The sequence below is a fragment of the Triturus cristatus genome, chromosome 3_2 (assembly GCF_964204655.1).
Source record: "Triturus cristatus chromosome 3_2, aTriCri1.1, whole genome shotgun sequence".
Lineage (NCBI taxonomy): Eukaryota > Metazoa > Chordata > Amphibia > Caudata > Salamandridae > Triturus > Triturus cristatus.
In genome coordinates, this window is record NC_140584.1 from 1,165,674,610 (window position 1) to 1,165,697,512 (window position 22,903).

A 22,903-nucleotide genomic window follows, 5' to 3' on the forward strand; every position below is an offset into this window, starting at 1 on the left:
TACCCCACTCCAGTCTACCTCACTCTACCCCATCCCACACCATTGCATTTCAATCTACTCCACTCTACCCCAGTCTACCCCAGTCCACTCCACTATGAGCCAATCTACCACACTCCACTACAACGTACCAAGTCTAATCTACCCCCACTACACTTCAATCTACCCACTCCACCTCAATCTACCCCACTCCACTCCAGTCTACCCCACTCCACCACAATGTACCTCACTACACTTCAATCTATCCCACTCCACCCCAATCTACTCCACTCTACTCAATCTACCTAATACACCCCACTACTCCAACCTACCTCACTCCACTCTACCCCACTCCACTCTACCCCACTCTACTCTACCCCACTCCAATCTACCCCATTTCAAACTACTCCATATTCCACTTCACTCCAGTCTACCCGACTCCACTTCAATCTACCCCTTTCCACCCTCACCACTCTTCCCAACCTACCCACTCCACTCCAATCTACCCCACTCCACTCCCACCTATCCCACTCCACCCTACCCTAGTTCACCCCAATCTACCACACTCAACTCCAGTCTACCCCACTCGAACCCAGTCTACCCAAGTCCACCCCAATTTACTACAGTTTTATATACCCCACTCCAATCTACCTCGCCTATCTACCCTACTCCACTCCAATCTACCACACCGAAATTGTTCAGGTCACCTAATTGGTATATGGATTATGAACCTGACGTACCAGCCATGGCACTCCTAGAATGACTGTGTGTATGAATGAAGCAGTAATGTCATAAGAAATAGTCTCTTGATGTATGTCACATGCCAACTTCAATAGAACTGTCATTTCATTGACTGGACCAGAGGCTAAAGGTGTTCCATCAATGCTCTGGGGACTCATTAAGCAAGGATCATTTGTTTCCTTTGCCCAACTTTCGTCCAAGTATTATCCACTGATGCCACAATCTAAAAGGGCTGATTCTTTCATAATTTTTGCATCAAGCAGCCCGACTAAGATCAGTAAAAGAAAAAGTGAAAAGGAGGGATTACCAGGGGCCTCAACCAAAGGGACTTGAGGTCCTACCATTATATCTCCTTTCAAGAGGGATGGGACATGGTGTTTCTGGAAAGCCTTTGTGGACGAATTGGACAAGAACAAATCAAATGTTCGGAAGAACCACAAAACTTGCGCAGTCAGTGCTTGCGACAGTGTTTCCTCTCGGTCTCAGACAGCGATCCTCGGGACATTCCAATCTACATAGGCTCTTCTTTAGGCTATAATGAAGTCTCTTCAGTAGTGGTTTCAGCCATACAAGAGGCAAATCGAGAACTTCCAACGGCTGTAGAAACCCGAGTCTTCAGTCTGTCCTTTTTGCATTCTCACAGGTGAAACAGGGAAACAGGCTGGTTGGATGGAGTTGACCAACTCAATCTTGATTTCATCTCTAAGACCCCTGTGGAATAGGATTACTAAGGTCTGTTGCACCTATGTAGTTGCAGCGGCAAGTTAACGAAATTCTATTATGTAAGTTTGGGCACCTTGTCCACCCTGTTGGATGTTGCAGAGGGTCTCCTCTGCCAACAATCCTAGGTCTGGCCTTTCAAACATCCACTTGAATGCTGTTTATAAAGTGGAATACTTTGACAGGCTGAGATTGTCAGAATCTACCTGAGATGTCGCCCAGGGTGGTGCTGAACCAGGCAAGGCACTAATAAGACATCTCACCTTTGCCCAGTTTTGGGAAAATTGACATGGACAAGAGGCAAAGAACACGGTTAAAGAGTCCAAGTATTTCGTTATTTTTTTGGCATCACCAAAGAAGCGAGGTGTTGCACAAGAAACCACTGGGACATCAGTACTTTTGACTGCAAGAGCCTGACATAGATCCAGGTTTTCATCTTGCAGCTGTTGCCACTCTTGAGTTTATTGCTGACGTCTGGGCTAAGGCATGAGCCTCATACAGTTCTTCCTCAAGACTGAAAAGTAAGCATCGTAAACTGTTCAGGGTTGATGCTTCGAAGATTTTATGGAGGTTCTTCTGAGCCTGGGTGACCTTGTCTTTACTGACTTGATCTGCCAGAGGTAGGGGCAACCCCTTCCAGTAGCCATGGTGCCGCTGACACAGACAAATGCCTAGCAGTTTTTGCCTTTCAGAAGGAGCTGCAATGAGGTAATACATTGGGCAAAAAACCTTCTGATGACTGGAGAAGAGGGCTTCAGAGGTGGATGGCGAACTTGTTGTTGGAAGATGCCAGCTAGAACCATGTTGTGGAACTTTACCTTCCAGGATTTTAAGGAGGGGCTAACAGGCTGAGCAGCAATGGATGTACTAGAAATCCAAAGGCTAAGGCAGGATTAAGAATGGAAGAAGAGGACAAACTGGCACAGGAGTAAGAGAAAACCCCAGGACTGAGCCAGGAATGAGAAACATGATGCAAACCACTACTCAAAGCATTGTGACACAGGGAGTAGAAGGAATGGCTTCATTTTATAGTCTAAAACAGGAAGCCTGGAGTGTGATAGTAGGTGGCCATCTTGGATTGGGCTGTTGCTATCCTTCCCAGCGGTCAATGTTGATGGATGCTAGGAAGTAGGTGCTGACCTGGGTAGGAACACTGCCTGCGCCACCATCCCCAAAAGAAAGAGTGAGAACCCGGAGGACTGCACTGGTGGATTGGCAGCCGCAAGATATGTGGAGAGATGGGATGAAGCTATCCACCGGAGCTGCAGTGATCCTCTCAGCACACGTCATGTGGGTAGTGTGAGACGTCCCAATTGTCTGAGGCCACGTCTTCAGGCAGTGGCAGCAGATTGCCGGCCGCTGCAGCGCCATGACAGCGAGTGTTTACTACTTTTAATTCTTATTTGATCAGTCTTGCAAGTTCTATGGATTTTTCTCACTTGAGAAGTATTCCTTTCTGTCACATCAAAGGATACATTATTTTTTTGCTGCCTGTTGTATTTTTGGTGGATTTAGGCTACAGCAAATGGGTTCTGCACGTTTAGTCTACCAGGGTTTCTTGCAAATGGCTAACCATTTTTTTACTTTTACTGTGGGTAAGTCTCGCTACCTAAGTCTCACTCACAGTAATTGGACTAAGCGTTTTAACCACCAGTGTCCACCTTTTAAGATAAGGTCACTGATGCACAGCTAGGGTTAGGGCACTGGCTGGTTACACGTGTATAGGTTTTCACATGTGTGTGGGCTGCTCGCATGAGACGACAGTCATGTGCAGTCAGATATTTGCACACAGGTAGCCTGGTGCAGAAGGGACTATGCAAGAATTGGTACTGGCATTATAATATGATACTGATCTTACAATATAAGTGGGCAGTCATAGAGTAAGTCTGTAGTGCTTAGTGAAAGTATGTGGTGTTTCTACTGTATTATACATATAAGCAAAATCCTCCTTAAAGTACAGTTTCACTCCACTTAGGCCTACCATGTCAAACAAGGTAACAATCTGTGGTAAGACTTGCACAGTGGGTTTGAACTTGCAGTCCCCAACACACTACATATACATCTTATGGGACCTAAAAAAAATCATATTTCTGTTGCTCAGGTCATAGTCAGATTACAGGCCTTTGTTCCACCTCCTCCTGGGCCAAGTTAAATATTCGGCTCCAGAGCAGAGGGAACAAAGACCTCCCCCTCACAAAAGGAGCAATTATCAGTGACTGAGTTACTGGGAAAGGAAGGGGTGTGGGTGGAATCTCAATCTGATAATTAGCTTGTCACCATCCACTGTCCCAGCACAGGCCAATTAGAACAGAGGAGGGAGCCCAGATATCTAGAGCCAACACTGGAGGGGCTTGCCTTTGGATTTTTTGTGGGAGAGATCAGTCAATTATGTCAGCTAGGCGGAGAGCTGAGTGAGATCCTCATAGGAGCTCTTTCCTGAGAAAACCTGAAGTCGCCATTTTGGATTTTCCAGAATACTGTTCAGGAGGATTGGGACAGTGGTGATGGGATGAAGTGACATCGCTGCATTGTCCAGGCGTGCCTGGCCCCTTTAACTTTCAACCTCGCCTTAAAAACCCCTGCACAAGGGAGAGACAGTAGAGAATACCATGGGCCTGGGAGATGATGATGGCAGAAATAATGCCCAGCTGGATGGAGAAGCCATCTGATACACTGAAAGGATGGAATAAGGACTTTGAATCCAGCTGACCCCCAAGACTAGCATGGGTCTCTCATCGGCCAGTATTGCCACCTGAGGACCTGTTGAGAAAAAAGCCCTGGATTGCCCTTCCCCCACAGGTTCCTTGCAAGATGACAAGGAGGCCATGCTGCCTTGGTAGTGTGGGTAGGGGAGTGTTCTGTTGGTTGGTAGCAGAGGGGTTGTGCAAGATGCACCAAAAGCCAGGCAGACGAGATGGCTACCACAGGGAGCATGCAAAATCCATCTCCCAGTGAAATGTGCCCATTTAGAGGCCAAACAATTGAAGAAATGCTACTGGTTTCTAGGCCTGACTTCCAGGAGCAAAATGAGCCAAAAATAGAGAGAAGGGGCCCAGCGGGCCTGAGATATCAATCTTTCACTTTTTCCTCTTTTAAAACGGACATCTGATAACTAGTGTGTGATGCTCTGCCCGATGTTCTTAAAAGTACCCCGTAGTGGTGCAGGCCCCAGGGTCAGTCCAGCTTTCATTATATATTTCCCTAGGACGGAGGCGTGCATGCAGTCCCCTCCTCATGCCTCTTTTCTGCCCCGGGGCCCCATCTCCCTGGGGTCTTTCGCAACTGTTCTCTTGACTCTGGGATCCCATCCCGCTGAGCACGGTGCCTGTGTTTGCAAGTCCTGCCAAGTACCACGCATCAGGCATTAAACTAACTCATTTCAGAGTGGTGCTCTGCATCACTTTACAGAAATGCATTGTCATGCATATGCATAGCGCCTCAGCTGTCCCAAGACAAGGCATTTATTAACACTGCCTAAATTTGGGGAGGGGGCGGTTTCGCCCAGCACGTAAATGCCTGCTTCGCCTCCACAGATGCAGTACACAGAGCTGCTCCTGCCGTGGAAGCCCTAGAGGAGTTGCTTCCACTACGGTAGGAGCAGAAAACAAGATGCCGGGTGCACTGTGTGCCGGGAGCCGGGGTTGTCAGGAGGGCTTTGGGGTGACTCTTCAGCCCGAATGATTTTTGCCACTGTGGTTTCCCTGGGTGAGACCGGGGAACCCCATTAAAACAAGCACTTGCAATGCAATAGGTCTCGCATTTACGCAAGTTTAAGCCATTGGCATTGTAAATGACAATGCCTTTTATTTATGCTTTAAAAACGAAGAAAAAAAGGCATTGTCGTTTGCAATGTCAATATCTCTAACGCCCATAAATGCAAGACCTATTGCATCGCATATGCTTGTTTAGGTAAAAGTGCCTGCCTTTCACCACAACAGAACCAAGCCTCGTGTGACATGCCTGGCTCTAGCCCCGGCTGGTCCCCTCACGCAGAAGAAAATGGAAAAATAATTAAATAACCAAGCACAGCCGCTAAAGTGAGCAGACCATGCTGCAAATTAATTAAATAAACAAAATAGTGCTGTCAGCCATGATAAAGCAGACCGTGTAGCATAACTATTAAAAGGTTCCTTATGGGCGATAACAAATGGAGACAAGGCGGTACCGAGGAGGGGTTAAAAAGCCTATTTACCAATCAGAAGCCAGTATTTAAGAAGGACAATGACACAGAGCCAATGACAAATATGAGCAGAGAATGGACGAGGCTTCCACAGCATACCCTACTACAGCATGCCTCGCAGAGTGAGCAGTGATTGTGCGCTGCCGCTAGGCCCGACCTAATAAGGATGAAACAAAGAAATACCTGCAACTTGAGGTCGTGGTCAAATAAAAACAGTGAGCGTACATGCAAATAAAATACTGGTTGGCAAAGGAGCTCGCCAATATGCCCCACGAGTGGGCCTAATTTGCATATATTCTGTCTTGTAGCGCCCTAGGAATGGGCTGGGGCACCTCCGGTGGTTAGCCCAGGTGTTGTGGGGAGCTGCATTTGGAACAACCAGAGAAACATGAAAATCCGCCTCCAAAACAAGCTCTAAATATAGAATCAACACATCAATATGTCCACAAAAAGCATTAAAAAAAAATAGAACAATCTGTCTTATTTATTTATTTTTCAGATTTTATATTTTGCATTTTAAGTTACATACATGCATAGTAAATACACAGAATATCATTTAATCACCCAAATAGATGAAGGAACTCCTTCCCAGTATAAGAATTGGCTTGGTAGTTTGGTTTGCCCTGTTCCCATCATGCACTGGGACAGGTACAGACTAATTTGCATGTAGCCAGGTTCTGAGCTGGGATGGTGCAGTGAGCTAAAAAATGGTGATGGATAAAAACCATGATCTATTGACTTGGTAAGAGTATTCTGCATCATTCAGAAACTCTGTCCATCACCACCCCCTTTTTCCCAAATCGTTTTTATCCACACTCAGTGTGGGAGGGTATGCTCAGACGTGAGTCCCTTGCTCATTGCACCATCAGGATTCAGGCAAGCCGGGCCGACGAAGGCTGTGATGCCAGAAACCGGTCCCCGGAAGCTTGTTTCCTTCCCAGTATAAGAATTGGCTTGGTAGTTTGGTTTGCCCTGTTCCCATCATGCACTGGGACAGGTACAGACTAATTTGCATGTAGCCAGGTTCTGAGCGGGGATGGTGCAGTGAGCTAAAAAATGGTGATGGATAAAAACCATGATCTATTGACTTGGTAAGAGTATTCTGCATCATTCAGAAACTCTGTCCATCACCACCCCCTTTTTCCCAAATCGGAACTCCTACCACTTCCACCATTTAGAATAAATATCACACTACCACTCTAGCCTCACGAGTACCACTCATACCTTATCAATACACTCGACCAACCCTACTATAAACATTCCATGCGTAGAGCCACTAAATAGAACCTCCTATTCATCGCTCCTAAATGTAATCATGACACAATATAATCATAGTGTTCTTTCTCAGTCTCAATTTGTCCCCAAAAATCCATCCAACACTCACTAGAGATACACTATGGTCATTAACCAGTATCTGTTATTTTCTTGTCCATCTCATGTCTGGGGAAGGCAATTCAGTTGGTCTTCTTTTGAAATGTAACTGAGCAGCTTTTATTTTAAGTGTTATTGGGGATGGAATACATTAGACCTTGGAATGTCACTGTCCCCCTGTCAACAAACATATGATTGACTTCTGCCTCTCTGTTCTCAGCCCCCGAGGAGCTGCAGTTATGTGTGTTTGCAGATTCCCTGGTGACCATCTCGGACAGTGGGCGTGAAGTGGGAGAGTTCACCGTGTCGGTGCAGCGGGCCTTCTACGAAGAGGACGGGAAGGAGGAGGTGGAATGTTTCCTGGTCCATGCCACCAGCCAAGGATCCATAGACGGCATTCCTTGTGGGACCTCAATTCTAGGTTGAAAAGAGTAACTCACTTTTCTTTTCTTTTAATCTGGTTGAGCTGTTGTTTGTCTTCATCTTTCACTGTCTCTCCTAAGAGGCTCTCTTGTGGAGCGTCTTTGCTGGTGAAAGACTAGTGTGAGACATGTCGGCTTATAGCAAAAATGTCTTTGCTGTGAGCAACGGTCTGCTTTCCGGCAGACAAGACGGATTCTTGTGCTCTTGGGTTTAGGTGCCGACTTCAGAACCAGAGACCTTGAGGCAAATGTACAATCCCCTAGCTCCACCGGAGCGTCACTTTTTTTGACATTCTGGGTGCGGAATGCCCTGCACCATACTTACAAAGCGGCAGAAGGCAGCACACATAGAAGTAACAAATCAGTATTATGGACTGTTTGTTTGCGGGAAGGGACACCTTCCTGCACATAAACACTCGTTCTCTGCAATGCAGGCACACTTGCTCCATGGTGCAAGGGTGCCTGCGTTGGCGCTAGGGAGCTAATTGTAGCGCTAGGAAAAACACATGGATGCGCCGTATTGTAGTAAATACGGCACACCCTGCATTCTGAAAATTTCGGAGCGCGGCGTTGCCAAATTTGCCGCATCTTTGCACTCAGCCATTTTGTTGTACATATGTTCCCTTTTTAAATTCTGTCTTTCCTATTTAATTAATCTATATGATTCAATGAAAAATTACTTCACCTCACTTTACTTTATTTCACTTGACTGTAGAGGGGTGAATGCAGGTGAGTCAGTATGCAGCTTGTGCTGTGTAAGAACATTTATTAAGCTGGGAAAAATGAATCAACGTGGCACAAAAATACACATATACTGTGATCTGATAAATGCAGAACACAGTCACGACCAGTACCACACAACTGCAAGAAGTATGTAAAGAAATATGATATTTTGCTTTTGTTATTATAGATATTTAACAAAGAATAGTGTCCAGCATAACCAGTCAACTCCCAAATTAGGATTTAGGATTCAGATATAATTCCAGAATAACTGTAAACCCTGTCCGCTTATTTACAGAGGTAGGAGGTTTGGAATATTCAACCAACAATCCTGATTGTGCTGGATATGAACTGTAGTTTTTCTTGAATTTGTACTAACAAGATATCTCATCTGAGGGACTCTTCATTTAGCAGAAAAAATAGCTGTTTGAAAAAAGTGCTCAAAGTTATAGTTTCACCAGCAAAGATTTGAAAAAATGACAAATTTTGGTAAGTTGCAAAGTTCACCACCTTTGCAAACCTTTGCCTTTATGCAAAATAGCTCGCAAAAAGTTGTTGGAAATTTCTCTCACCAAAACATTTTTTGGGTCATAATTAAAGTAGGGTTAGTAGCTATTTTCCCTCAAAACATACTTTTTCAAGACTTTACTTTTGTTGTTTTGTTTAAAACATTATGGAGTTGGTAAAAGTGAACTTCACTTAACCATTTCACCACACCTCAAAGACCAGAGCCAGAGTGAGGTAGTATGTCGGAACCATGCAGATATTAACTACCCCTGCCTTAACAACATGGTCCGAACCACAAATGTGCCTTTACAATGCATTTCCTTACCATGCAAGTCGTTGCTGCGACTTGCCTAAGGAAAGTACTGGACTTTGGAAAAGAATAATTTACTATTCCAACTCCAGTATGCTCAACAGTAGGGAAAGTGTTTGATTTAAAGTCCAACAACAGGCCAACAGTGCCCCCCCAAACCAAGTTGTAAAAACGCATTTGTGGTTCGGACCGTGTTGTTCAGGCAGGCGTGGTTCAAGTGACAGGGTATGCGGCTTCTGCTAAAGTGTCTTTTGGAAGACATCGACAGTGTTGTGTTTTCCACTGTGTGGAGAGATGCCCTTTAATCAAGCTGAAGGTTCTTAGGGTTACACCAGCCTCATTTTTGCCACAATTATCTTTCCCAACCAAAGTGGTACATCAGGCTGTGCTCTTTATCGAAACCTAAGGGAGAGTAGCGGGTCACTTGAGGGGGAGGGCTCAGCCAGAACCTACTCACCAGTGCCAGCTTAGTATCACCACGTAGAGCTTGGTGTGACGTGGAATTACCCAGCAGGTACTGTGTGGGTATGTCTGCTTGCTGTACTAATAATATTTACTGCTACTAAGAGAAAGAAGGTAAGTGTATGAATGGCCCACTCTTTCTAAATTCCTGGCTTTGTCCCTGGGAATTCGTTCGTGCAACTGATCGATGCCATTTTTGTTAAGAACTCTTGTGTTTAGTTGATGAACTTCAAATGAGGCAGAAAAAGGCTCTCATTCGTCAGGCCCTCTTGTATTATTTTTTTACTTATTGTCATCAAATGCATCTCTTACTTTTCAAAGCACACCTTTATGCACACTGTTGGTTTCTTATTCAAACCTCTTCTTGTCTTCTCTCTTTTTCAGCATACGTTTCAAAGGACCTTGAAACTCTGGAGCAGCACAGCCATGAGTATCTGAAGGTAATGGGAAGTTGACAGTCAACAAGGGGAGCGTAGTGTAAAAGGTTATCACGTATGTGCAACGGGAATTAAGGCAGATAGGGGAGTTGACTGAATCCCTTGTAACAATACACCTGACATAGGGCTAGGCAAACTAGGTTTTCACCCGGCAAGGATTATCCGTCAATCAATCAGGGGTTTATATTGTGCAAGCTACTCACAGGTCTCAAGGCGCTGGGGGCAAAGGGCTGGGGCGGTCTGCAGATTCTGGAGATTCACTGAGTTCCATTGAAGAGCCAGGTCTTAAGGTCCTTTAGAAACTTAGGGAGCGTCTATCGGAGGTGGAGATTGGGGCGCTAGTGTAGGGAGTTGATCTCGGCGTGTTTCCAGTCGTCGGGGAAGGAGGCGGTCTTGAAGGAGCGGTTGATGATGCGTTGACGCTCGGAGGCGATGATGTCTGCAGCTTTGCGGTAGATGTGGTAGGGGTAGAGGTCCATAGGTGCCCCGGAGTGGGTGGTCTTCATTATCCTCAGAGTGTCTTCGATGCTGAGGGCGGTCCAGTTGTCAAGTGTCGGCTGCATGCTGCTGGGAGCGGTGAGACGGGGTTTTTCGTGAGGGTTGTTGTCATCGAAGTTGTGATAGAGGAAAGCGCTGAGTCTGTTGCAGAGGTCCTGGGAGGGAGTGATGTTTGTGGACTCACTGTTGGGTTGGGCGAACTCTTTGATGATACCAAAGAGTTCCTTGCTGTTATGAGTGTTGGTGGAGATTCTGTCCTGAAGTGCTTTCTTCCTGGAGAGTCTGATGAGCTTGTGGTGGGCCGCGGTAGCTGTTTTTGAATCTATAAGAGGGGGACTTGCTCTATTAGAATCCCGACTGGCTGAATTAGAGGCTGAGGTGGCCGTTGGGAACGACCCGCAGATACAGGAGCTACTAAAAACCACCCTTGATGAATTCCATAAAGAGACAGATGGCGAATATATGGGAAAATATGCCACAGCTAGGATCTATGGGGAGGCTGACAGGCCGGGCTCGGTGTTAGTGGCACTGGCCCGCCGCAGGTTTGAGACTGGTGCCATTGCCGAGCTGCTGGACGAGAACTGCGCTGTTCTTACAGAGCAGGGTGATAGTAACAGACGATTTCGTAGATACTATCAGGAGCTATACAGCTCTCGGGTTGCCCCCGAAGATGAAGATATATTGTATTACCTTGAATACATTAAGCTGCCGTGGTTGACAGATAGAATTCCTAATGCGGCCTCTTAAGGCCACGGAGATACGACTGGCACTACATTTCATGCGAGAGTACAGTGCCCCGGGACAAGATGGGCTAATGGTGTCTTTTTACAAAGCTTTTAGTGACATCCTAATTCCCCACCTGAGTACTCTGTTCCAACAGATGGGTGTTTCCGGCATCATGCCCCCGTCCATGTGCCAGGATCTGATCATTACATTATCAAAACCTGATAAAGACCCTAGGAATTGTTCCTCTTATCGGCAACTCTCATTAATTAATGTTGACACAAAAATATTTGCTAAAATACTAGCTAATCGTATATCCCCATTACTGCCACTATTAGTTGCACTGGAGTAGGCTGGCTTTATACCGAGCCGCACACTATCATACAATTTAAGAACTGTGTTTGGTGTCCTTCAGCATGTCCGACCAGAGGTTAAGGTGGCTGCTGTTTTTTTTAGATGCGGAGAAGGCCATGGATTCTATCGAATGGAAGTTTATGCTCGCTGTGCTCTGACACATGGGTGTTGGTGACGTCTTTCTTCAACTAGTGTCGGTACTGTATACTTCACCATCAGCGAGAGCGCGTACCGGAGACACGGTCTCCGCCCCATTTCAAATATCGCGAGGCACTAGACAGGGTTGTCCGTTGTCTCCTCTACTTTATGCTGTGGCCGCTGAACCCTTGCTGAGGGCACTGTGCGAATACCACGGGCACAGGGGACTTCGTTTCCCTAACTATAACTTAATCGTCTCGGCCTACGCTGATGACATGCTATTATATGTTCGAAACCCTGACGTCCACCTCTTCCCGGTAATTCGTGAAGTACTGCGCTTTGGTGGTCTCTCAGGCCTTAAAATCAATTGGGACAAATCAATAATTTTTCCACTATCTCCAGCAACAATGCCGACTCCACTTGACTTTCCTCTCCAGTGGACATCCAATCCGGTCCGCTATTTGGGAATTCAAATACATTCTGATGCTGCTCAAGTGATCCAGGCGAATTACGGTCGAGCTATCGCAAAATTAGGCGATGATATAGATAGATGGATTTGGCTCCCTCTCTTGCTCGTGGGAAGAGTTTCTCTAATGAAAATGGTTTTGCTTCCCCGCTTTTTTTTTCCTTTTGTCAATATACCCATAGTAGTGGCCCAACATATGTTCAAAGAATTGCGAACTCTGATGAACAGGCTGGCTTGGGCGGGCAAGACTCCGTGGGTAGCACTAGACATACTCACTTTACCTTATACTGCAGGTGGCCTGGGCGTGCCAGACCTAGAATTATATTACAGAGTGGCGCAAGCTTGGCAAGCTTATTGCTGGATCCACGGCCCGCATAATTTGCCGCACCTCCAAATTGAAAAGGTGGCTGCTAGCCCGAATCCATTGCCACGCTTATTGACTCAGCTGCCTATTAGACGCTGCGGAGTACTGGACTCTGTTAACTCTATAGTTCACGCTTGGCACATTTTGCTTAAGATGCATGCTGGCGCTCAATTGTACTCGCCTCTTTTGCACGTTGAATGGTGTCAGTGGTTCACTCTCAGCTCAGAGCATGGGGCGCTTTGTTCATTGAACAGTCTCAGCATCCATGATGTGGGAGATCTGTTTAAGGATCGAAGGATACGTACCTGGGAGGAAGTGGTCTCTAGCTTAGCAGTACCCTCTGCAGTAACACAATTTTATTTCTTTAGGACGCGCCACGCTCTGTGAGCGTTACTGGGAGACGGAATCCTAGAACCATTGGAGCGCCCCGCACTTTGCCTTTTATTATGCTCGAAGTCCCCTGTTAAACTACTCTCACACCTTTATGCTTCGTCACAAACTGCTAGATGCACCTCCTACACTAAGGCGCAATTGGCATAGCAAACTGACAATGGAGCCCGGTGAGCCCAATGGGTGTTGCGCGCCTGGTGGCCCCTCACACCTTTGTTGGAAGCCTGCCCCATGCTGAACCGGAGTTAAGTCTGCTAAGCTTCCATTGAGCCGCAGTGCTGTAGCAGGTCAACGCTATGTTTGTTCACTGTGTCCCTTACACGTGCAAGCAGTGTCACAGCCTGGAAGGAACAGGTGTTGATATTGTGTATGGCAGGGTATGGTAGAGCAGCTATTATACGTGCTGTGCATGTCTACTTGTTCAGCAGTCGGAAACAACAGCAACGTCCAGTCCTCACTGAACTCTGCACCAGGTAATCAATCCCGGATGCGCTCCCCTCAGATACACCCACTGGCACTCGAACTTGGGTTCTACAACCTCAATATCGGCACTAGCTCATCTACTTGGACTCATTTCATATACATATTTGTTCCACAATTTGTGTGTATACCTGCCCCACTCCATGCCTTGTAGCATTCCATCAGCACTTTCTTCTGCGCTCTCGCTTTGATGAGCGCTAGTGGAATGCTTACGATTACTAGGCTAATCTGCATAAAGGTTCCAGATATGAATGTTTCCAGGAATGCTTTCTAATATCCTTTTTCTTTGGAATCAGCGTACCTGAGCCTGTTGGTGGAACCTGGTTGAGCCAGCCTTCCAGACCCCAGCACATGAGAGCAGCCCGGCTTGGTTTAGGAGTGGTCCTTGCAATCTAGACATCCTTGCATTTTAAGACTGCTCCTTGCCAGGTGATACTTTACTCCAGATGTCTCTGGGCTTCTCCCTGCTGAGTGATCATCTTTCACATCTGGCACCTCAAGCATGAATAACGTCTCTGTGGGAGTTCACAAATATTTACTTCTGGGTGAGAGAACACTTCCACATCTACAACTCTGGTTCTGGTGTCCTCACTTCTGAACTGTCTTTTATAATTACTCCTGGGATTAATGTTTCACAATCAGGTTGAGTACTTCCGGGTCCAGGTCTCATTACTGAAGCATTGTGGTCCAGGTCTCAGTTGAATGAAAATGTGACTTCCATGAGTCCTCATGGTTCTGCCTTGCAGCATGTCCTGCATGTGATGTTGGCAGTGGACACCCACCTTCAAGGCATGGTGGAACTTAGGACGTTCTCCAATAAACCTGGAAGACCAGCCAAAAAGCACATGCAAGCAGCAAGTGCAGTATATTCCTCTACCTCTTTTTTATTTTAAAAGTTTTATATAGTGTGAACAAGACCCCATGGGGTATTAGAGCGCTTTACAGATTGGCACTTCTGAAGGTACAGGAAGTGGAAACCACAGCACAACCAGACAAGAAACGAACATAACAAATCATAACAATCATAAGAGTTCGAGAAAGACGAGTGTAAACGAGCGAGTTCTAGGGTGATTAGGGATCTAGCCCGGAAATTTCTTCAGCAGTATCTCTTTATCTTCCTTTTTGAAGGAAGCTGGGGGATTATTCTGTTTTATTTCAAGTGGCAGGGAGTTCCAAATTCTTGGTGCAATACCCGAGAATGCTTGATTGTAGGTTTTCTTTTTATGGAATTTCGGTGGCTTGAGCCGTAAAGTGCTGGAACCCCTAGAGGATTTAGAGCCCCCAGAGAGCTCAAGTTGTTGCGCAAGATATTTTGGGGTGTTGAAATGTAAAGCTTTGTGGGTCATGCATGCAACTTTTAGATGTATCCTTGCTTCATACGGGAGCCGTTTTAGTGACTTCAACTCAGGCATGATGTCATGATAACATTTTGAGCCTGTAATGAGCCTTGCAGCGGAGTTGAGAGAGGCCCTAAGTGGTGCCATCTTCGATCTAGGAAGGCCACAGAGTGTTGCGAAACCATAATCCAGTTTAGAGATTACTAGGGCTTGCACCGCAATCTTGAAGTCGTTGCGGGGTAGGAACGGTTTTATTTTCCTTAGGATGCTCGGTTGGAAGTTCGCTCCGTTGTTGAGAGCACTAATCAGGGGCGGCTCCTCCATGTGGGTGAAGGAGCGTCGCCCTACTGCTTTCTCGCAGTCCAAGAAGCACAAACATAAAATGATATTCACAATACCATTTTATATTTCTGCTTCTCGCACTGCGAAAAAGCAGAAGGGTTTTGTTGAGGGCGGGCAGGTGGGCGTTCCTGCTCTAGGGCAGGGGAGGAGTGGCTTGCCCACTCTGAGGGCGCTGACTGTTTGGCCGACCAAACCAGTCATACGCACTCTGCCTTTTCTCCATGTAGGCTGCATGCAGCAAAAATGGCATCCCCATAGCTGTAGTGTGGTCGATGTCACCGCCGATCACAACGCTGCCATTGCAGCGTTGTGATTGGCTTAGGGGAGAGAGGCTGCCTGGGCTGCTTCCCCTGAGGAGCAGAGACGACGGGGGACCATGCGGGACTGGATTGGGCAAGGTAAGTTTTTTGTAATTAAACTCCTTCCACCCCTCTTGCGACCCCCTACCTGCGCGACCCCTTGCCCCCCCATCCGCGAGTCATGCCGGCCGCAACTGGCACTAATATGCCTCTACATGTTCAGATGCTTATCTAGCATTATTCCCAGGGAGCTCGCGGAATCAAATTATATTTGTAGTGCAGTTAAGAGCTGTTAGTTGGTGCATCGATATCGATTCTTCAATGTCTGGAGACTGTTTGGCTGGGACAATAAGGAGGAATTCTGTTTAGAGAGCGTTTAATTTCAGGTGATTTTGAGAGTTAACCTACTTTGTGTTTCCTGAAGTGCTGAGTTGAGGGACCTGATGTCCACTGGGGTGGAGACTTTCAGGTACAGTTGATACATGGGATAATGGATGTTGGACAATTTCAGGATTCTGTTAGAGGCTGCATGAACAGGTTGAAGAGAGTGAGCGAAAGCGTGGGCCCCTGTGGCACCCCCAGAGTGAGCTAAGAGGGGTTAGACAGAGATTGATTCACCTTGAGTCTTTGTGTTCTATTGTGTAGGAATGAGTAGAACCAGTTTAGCACAACCCTGATAGCCCCATCCTATGCTCCAGTAGGTCAATAAGAGTATCATGTTCGACCATATCAAAAGCTGACGATAGCTCGAGGAGGATCAAAAGGCACGATTCATTTAGGTCCGGCATTCGTAGTGCATCATCAACAATGTGGGTAAGAGTGGATTCCATGCTATGACCCTGACGGAAGCCGCATTGGAATTGGTCCAGCAATTGGAAAAAGTTCAATGTGGCTACGTAGCTGGGTGTGTGTGCATTTCTCGAGGAGCTTTGCCAAAGTAGAAATGTTGGAGATTGGACAAATATTGTGTTGGTTAGTATGGTCTGCTGTCGTTTTTTCAAGGATGGGGGTGGCCTGCCTCAATTTTAAGCAATCCAGAATCGAACCTTGAAGCAGAGAGGTGTTAACTATCTTCGTCCAAAGAGGGAATATTGATGATCTGATCTCATTGAAGAAGTTTGATGGCAAGGTATCGCTGAAGTAGTTGGATGGTTTCAGTGTAGCCAGAGTTATGTGAATGTGCTCCCGTCCAAGGTTTGAATAGTCTCCAAGAAGCATTGTTTTTTTGGGGGGGAGAACCAGAAGAAGTAGGGGCACACCAAATTCAGAGGGTGATTAGGTGACAGGTAGATTTTCCAAAGCTGCCCGTAGTTCCAGTTCGATCTTTGTTGTTTTTTCACGGAAGAAGGCAGCAAATTCCTCACAATTAGGCAGCAAACAGAATTCCATTGAGGGAGGGTTAGGTTAGCTGTTTGTTTGAAGCTTGATGAGTTCAAACAATGTTTTCGGCCTGTTTTTGGCTTGCTGTAGTTGCTTTCTGAAGTAACTAGCTTTGGAGCATCCGATGTGTTTGTTATGTATATTTCTCAGAGATCTCAGCTGAGTGAGATGGTCAAGGAAGGGAGAGGATCTCCACAAACATACCGCCAGTCTCAGATTTCTCTTTCAGTATTTAGGCTACCATGATACCAAGGTCTGGAGATTTTGGAGGGCATTCTTTTTAGCTGTAGGGGTGCCATTGAGTCCAAGATGTTAGTAATGGACGATTATAGTGGTCAGTAAGGTCGCCGACATCAGACATGTACAGAAAAGGGGGCAGGATGTTACCAGTCCGGGAAGTCAGATCATATAAGTTAATGTTTCTAAGACTTCTTTGCCAGTGTCTGGGTTCTTTAGCTGAGCTTTATTGGTTCTCACCGATTCTGTGATGAGGAAGGAGATGCAATGGTGGTCCGTCTAGTCACAGGGGGCCGATGGATCCAAGATGAATGGAGTTGATCTTACCAATGACAAGATCTAAGGTAGCTCTCTGGATGTGAATAGGGCTATCACATATTTGAGTGAGGTTGAGGTCTACTAAGAAGGATTTGAGGCTATTGACTGATGAGTCATTCATGTTATTCCAATGTAGGTTGAAGTCTCCAAGGTAGATCTGGGTGCCGTGACCCTCCACATTCGTTGAGATGATTTCCATGATCTGTTCTATGAAAGGGGGATTGTCTTGTGGAGGGTGGTAGAGCGCTTGGAATTTGCATGCTTGCATGTTGTTGTTGTTGCTGCATGTGACCTCGAAGCACAGGTATTCGCCTGACGACAAGGAATATGATTGCAGTTGTCTAACTGATAGATTGTTACGATGTATACATGTATACCCGATCTATCTAGCCTGATGAGGTCATAGCTAGGGGGCACATAGTATGTCAATAATTGGTGCAGATGAGTCGTTAAGCCGGGTTTTCATCAGCACTAGAATGCCTGGATCATGAGCAAGGATGACGGCAGCAATGTCGGCAGCAATGCCGTACTGCTGATCTGCAGCTGAGGATCATGCATTTAATCTGTGGTTTGGGATCATCTGAGGGAGGAGTAGTGGTGGGGACTCGAGTGAGGTTATTCTTATTTATTGATCTAGAGTTTACCATCAGTTCTCCAAACGGGGCAGAGTGGATTGCTTCAATTTGGCACAAATTATCTGTGTTAACAGCATATGATGGGTCATTAGAGAGTAAAGACATTATAATATCCTTGTCTTTGAGTGGGTCTTTAACTCTGAAAGGCCGAGAGGGGTCATTAGGGAGGGGTGAGGCTTTCTATCTTTGGTGTATAGGGGCCACTTGTGATAAGGCCACAGTGGGTAAGGGATGCACAGAGAGCCTGGAGCAGGATTTAGAGGGATGTGTGTAGTTGAGGCACTCTGTCTTCAGGGACCCACTAGACTTCCTATTATAAGGTAACTCAAAGGTGGGGTGTAAAAGGCTTTGAACATCAGCCTTGATTTGTTGAAGGGCAAGTGAAATCTTATCCAGTATTGATTCAAAAGCTGTGTGGGAGCTGGTTCCTCGCATTTGGGGACAGGAGCTGTGAGGGTGGGTGGTCCAGGGGAGGAAAGGTTAGAGAGATGCAGGGGCGAGGTAGAAATGTGAAATGTGTCACGAAGCGGGGAGAATAGCAACTGGTTATGAAGAGTTACAAGGGTCTTATGAGTCACGTTGCTGGCCTGGTTAGGAAGATCAGAATATGGGTGTGACACCGGTGTAGCTAAGCCGAGATTCCTGGGCAATATGGCAGTGTCCACAATAATGTGTATAGGGGTCGGGGGTGTTGAAGGGGTGATGGTGTAACATAAGGGGCTAAGTGACTCTGATCTAATTGCTCTGCTGTGCATGTTGACTAGTTAGGGAACGGGAGGAGAGGGATTATGGCACTCCTAATGCCATATAAGAGTTGCTATTTGGTACACAGATCCCTATAGCGGAGCAAAGAAGGGAAGGGGTAGGGTTATCTGAGATGTCACGTTTGTGAGAGGACACATTTTGTGGATTTTGGGGTTGTCGGAGGAAATGGGGGACCTTGGGAGGGTGAGGTTTCGTTACTAGACATTGTGTTCTTGATGATGGGGAAAATGGTGTCAAAGATGACCAGATTGTGAGCATATGATTGTATAAAGATAGTCCCATTGTTGTAAAGCGAGATGGTTGCTTCTATTGTGTAGGTAGGTGAAAGGGCCTAAGCCCATGAGGGGTCTTCTTGGATGTGATGATATGGAGCAGTGAGTAAAATGCCAACCTCTATTAAGCGTGTCTTTTTGTAAAGAAGATAAGATCATTTATTGTTGCACCATTTTATATGCAGAAGTAGGGATCTGAAATGAGACGTTGGGTGCGCTTTTAGGAGTCTGTGTTTGAAGTTTTAGGATGCGTTTTTTGATAGGTTCGGTGGGTTTTTAATTGTATAAGCATTAGGACTTAAACCACAAGATAGTAGCTGCTGCTGGAACCTGGCTGCACACATTTAGGCCCTAGGCACCCTTCCATGAGCCAGAAGGGGCGGAACCACTTGTTTTTTGTGTGAGCGCTATTGCACTGCCTTTCTGCGCTTGGTTCCTTGTGTGGACCGCCCCACTAAGGCCCTTATTCAGACAGATGTGAAACTACTGAAGCAGTATTGTCACACCCAGGAAGCTAACTACTAGTGTCATTTATGGTGGTATTAAGGAATACCATGAACAACATGATATGACCACACCCCCTCAAGGAAGCCCTGAAAATGGGGAATTACCATCACAATCTTTATTAGTGCACACTATTCCTTTTCAGCCCTTTCACAGCCGGAAATTTCAAAAGCTCTGAACTGGTAAAATGTCCAGAGCAGTCAGGACTGCCTGTTCCTGCACCTCTTGTCATTCATGATTTTACCACAAACACGGCTTTCAGCTGATTCAGAAATGACCCCAAATGTGTACTAAAGCTTTAAGGCTTTTGGACCTGCAATATCCCCCCTTTGTGGGGCGACGAGTCACACAGTATATTAAAGGGACCCTCTTTAGAACTGCCCTGCAAAACGGTGCTGTGCTGTGGATGAGTTGTAAAACACCTAAAAAGCCTGAATATCCATACATGTGACTCATCGCCTACAAAGGGCAATAAGCGCTATATAAGTGCTGTAATAGAGTACAATCCGAGACATCCTTCATTTCCTCTAAAATGTAAATGTAGTACATTTATATAGCGCTCCGCACCCCCCGAAAGGGTCTCTCAGGCGCTGTGCACATACCGCTGTGGAACCCTTCCTGGCCTTTCCCTGTGAAGTGCCCACTCCTGGGCACCCCCAAGGTGAAAGCCAGGCATCCTAGCGCTTTTGGGGCTGTTGTGGAGATTAAGCAAGCTATTGCCCAGAGTTGCAGAGTGAGACCCATGATTAGAATAGGCACAGAGGCGAGAATTATCGGGTCCGGGGAAATTGAGCCCAAGACCCGCCGAGGCGGGAATTGAACCCTGGTCAGGGCCAGACCTCTGCATCAGGGTCTGCCGCTCTAACCATTGAGCCACACTTCTCCACCTCCTCTAGAGAAGGGGCTCTAACCCCTTTTTAGGTCTCACGCAGCGCGCATGCCCTGCATAGGAGGGGACCTCTAGGAATCAATCAGCTTTTTTGCCCAAAAACGTGCACGCTTTGCATTGCTTTCAATTGCAACGCGTGCACGTTTGGTGTTTCCCTTGTGGGGGCGAGCTTTAGTGACATTTCTTTGTAGTTATCGCGCTCGCTCCCGCAAGGTAAATGCTGCGTGTCCCTGCGCTCGGCCACACTCCCCCCCCCACTTGTTTATTATTGTAGGAGGCCACTCCCTTTCCTGTTTGCGCCGCTCGCCGGGGCCGTTGTCTTTAAGCGCTTGTTACATTTAGATGGCACAAGGAATCTTTGCCTGTTGCTTTCGCTCGTGGCAGGGGTTGAAAGAGCTTCTTCTCTTAAAATCAGACTATCAGAGTCGGGATGACTAGGGAGGCTAGACCGAAGTTTTTTTTCAACATCCCATGATTGTCTTGTCTTTTATGCAGATTTCTATAGCGCAATCTCTACCTGAAGGTATCGGAGCGCTTTACATGAGCTACGGTTACGTTACACAAGGGCACATTCAGGCACGGGGAGATTATGTGATCGGCAGGCAGGGCTGCTCGGGAGAAGCGCTTGAGGCAGGCTGGCACGGTGTTTTTTTTTTTAATGCAGATTTCTATGGCGAGAACTCTACCTGAAGGTATTGGAGCGCTTTACATGAGCTCCGGTTACGTTACACAAGGGCACATTCAGGCAAGGGGAGATTATGTAAATGCCAGTGGTGGCATAGCCAATAGGTCTCGCCTGCAGCAGGTCCCAAAGGTCAGACCTATTGGCTATGCCAATGCTTGTTGTAAGAGGCTCTGGACAGTGAGTGACCAAAAATGTAGACACTGCATCCACGTATCTTGATTGTCCTTGGTAGGAACACAGAGACTGTTTATATTCTTTATGAATTTGGCTTCTCAATGATACCAGCACAGTTTATTTTTCACACCATTCATTTAGTTCCATGGAAAAGTTTGCAATTTTTATATCTTGGCACCGTTTTTTTTTCCAAGTGAAGATTGTGATTTTTGTGACAACTTATGTTGAGATATCATTATTTAATCCTTGAGATAATCCTTATTTACCAATAACAACTAACAAAATGAATACCCTTTACATAAAAAAGGTTTATATCCCTGTCCAGTGCCTTGGTGCATAGAAAAGTTTCATAAACTTACAAGGAAAAACTCTGCACAACATTTTCTAGCTTAACTGGGTTTAATCCGAGTGAAATGTATCTTCCTTTGCGGGTAACATGATCTAACAATTCATAAAAATCTTCCTGTTGGTCAAGGTAAACTGAAAGATTGCACCTTTGTACAAGGTGAAATCGGGAGTTTTGTAAAAGATTCTTTGATGAAAAAAATTGCACAGCAATGCTCAAAGACATAGACATGTCAATGTTGGCGTTGACGTATCAGGCATAACCATAAGAAAGGTACATTGGATTTACTGTGGTCATGGCTCCTGAGCCCAGCCATTAACCGTTCACGGTATGTTTGGATCTTTGGGGTTCTGGTTTCCTGTACTATCAAAATACGTCATTTGAACAGCAAACGTTTCCATAGATATAGTGCTTAGAAGTGCCTCAGGAAGGACCAAGTCTAGGAATGCAGAGAGATGCTGATACTGAGCGCATCTTCTGGCTTATTTACGAAGATGTGCGAAAGCCTTGAAAAAGCCTGGGCGTGCCAGTGGGTGAAACACGTGTTTGCTGTGAATGTTTGTCTTCTATACTGATCAGGATTGTTAATTCAGTGGAGTTATATTCGCCAAGATTGTTAAAAGTCAGCAATGCAACCACTTATTTGAGTACTACTTCTACAATCATGCTTTTCTACTTATAGTGATAACATTTACTCAATAAATTAGCTGAACGTACACTTTCTGTTCTCATTTGCAGATAAAAGGCAATAATCTGGATACGAAAACACACCTTGTGAAGAGAGGGGACAGACTGGTCCTAGACAAAGTCATCACAGAAGGGCAGGTAGGAACCATGGAGCCAGGGCCTTCTCCTGCCCATCCTTTCATCGTGTGGAACTGAGGGTCTCAGAGAAGTAATGGAGAGCCATAGGGCTTAGGTGCAGGTATCTCAGAGAAGAGCTCTGAATGTAAATCTGTCTTTAGTGTAAAGACGACACGATGTTGGGTTGGAGATGTATTGTTTGAGCTCTATGTGATCTTAAACATACACAGGGCTGTCAACTCCTCAGGGCTTGACTCACACATCTTAATCAAGGCTGATCTTTGTAATCCAGAGGGAGCACATAAATCCAGGCTTCATGGGTTCTGTGCAGCCTTTGGAAAAATCCTTTTTTTTCCAATTTGTTTTTCATTGAGTTTGAAAAAGCAGAGCAATACAACAAAACGGACCCTGCCACAATTCGGATCCCATCATTAGTACATTGCAGACCAAGGCCCCCCCCCCCATGTGCAACGTACTATTATTAAATGCTTAGCAATTTACCATCACTGGTCACGGGCTTCCAAACAGCACTTGAGTACTTTGGCTGATTCTGCAAAACCCATCAGGTAATAGTGGTACGGGGCCCATATATCTCCAGGTCTGGACGGTTCAGGGATCATTTGTTTGCACAGTTAAAGTTGATAATTGCAATATTTG

General features: G+C 46.0%; 1 protein-coding gene across 3 annotated transcripts in view; it reads left to right on the top strand.

The window, feature by feature from the left end:
- The window catches only part of CATIP (ciliogenesis associated TTC17 interacting protein), a 286,772-nt gene that overhangs the window by 206,090 nt on the left and 57,779 nt on the right, over window positions 1-22,903 (top strand). For all 3 annotated transcript variants that reach the window (XM_085646977.1, XM_085646978.1, XM_085646979.1), the window contains 3 exons: window positions 7,209-7,409; window positions 9,794-9,849; window positions 22,181-22,267. In XM_085646977.1, coding sequence (XP_085503103.1) covers window positions 7,209-7,409; window positions 9,794-9,849; window positions 22,181-22,267 — 344 coding nt within the window. The remainder of the gene's footprint in view (window positions 1-7,208; window positions 7,410-9,793; window positions 9,850-22,180; window positions 22,268-22,903) is intronic.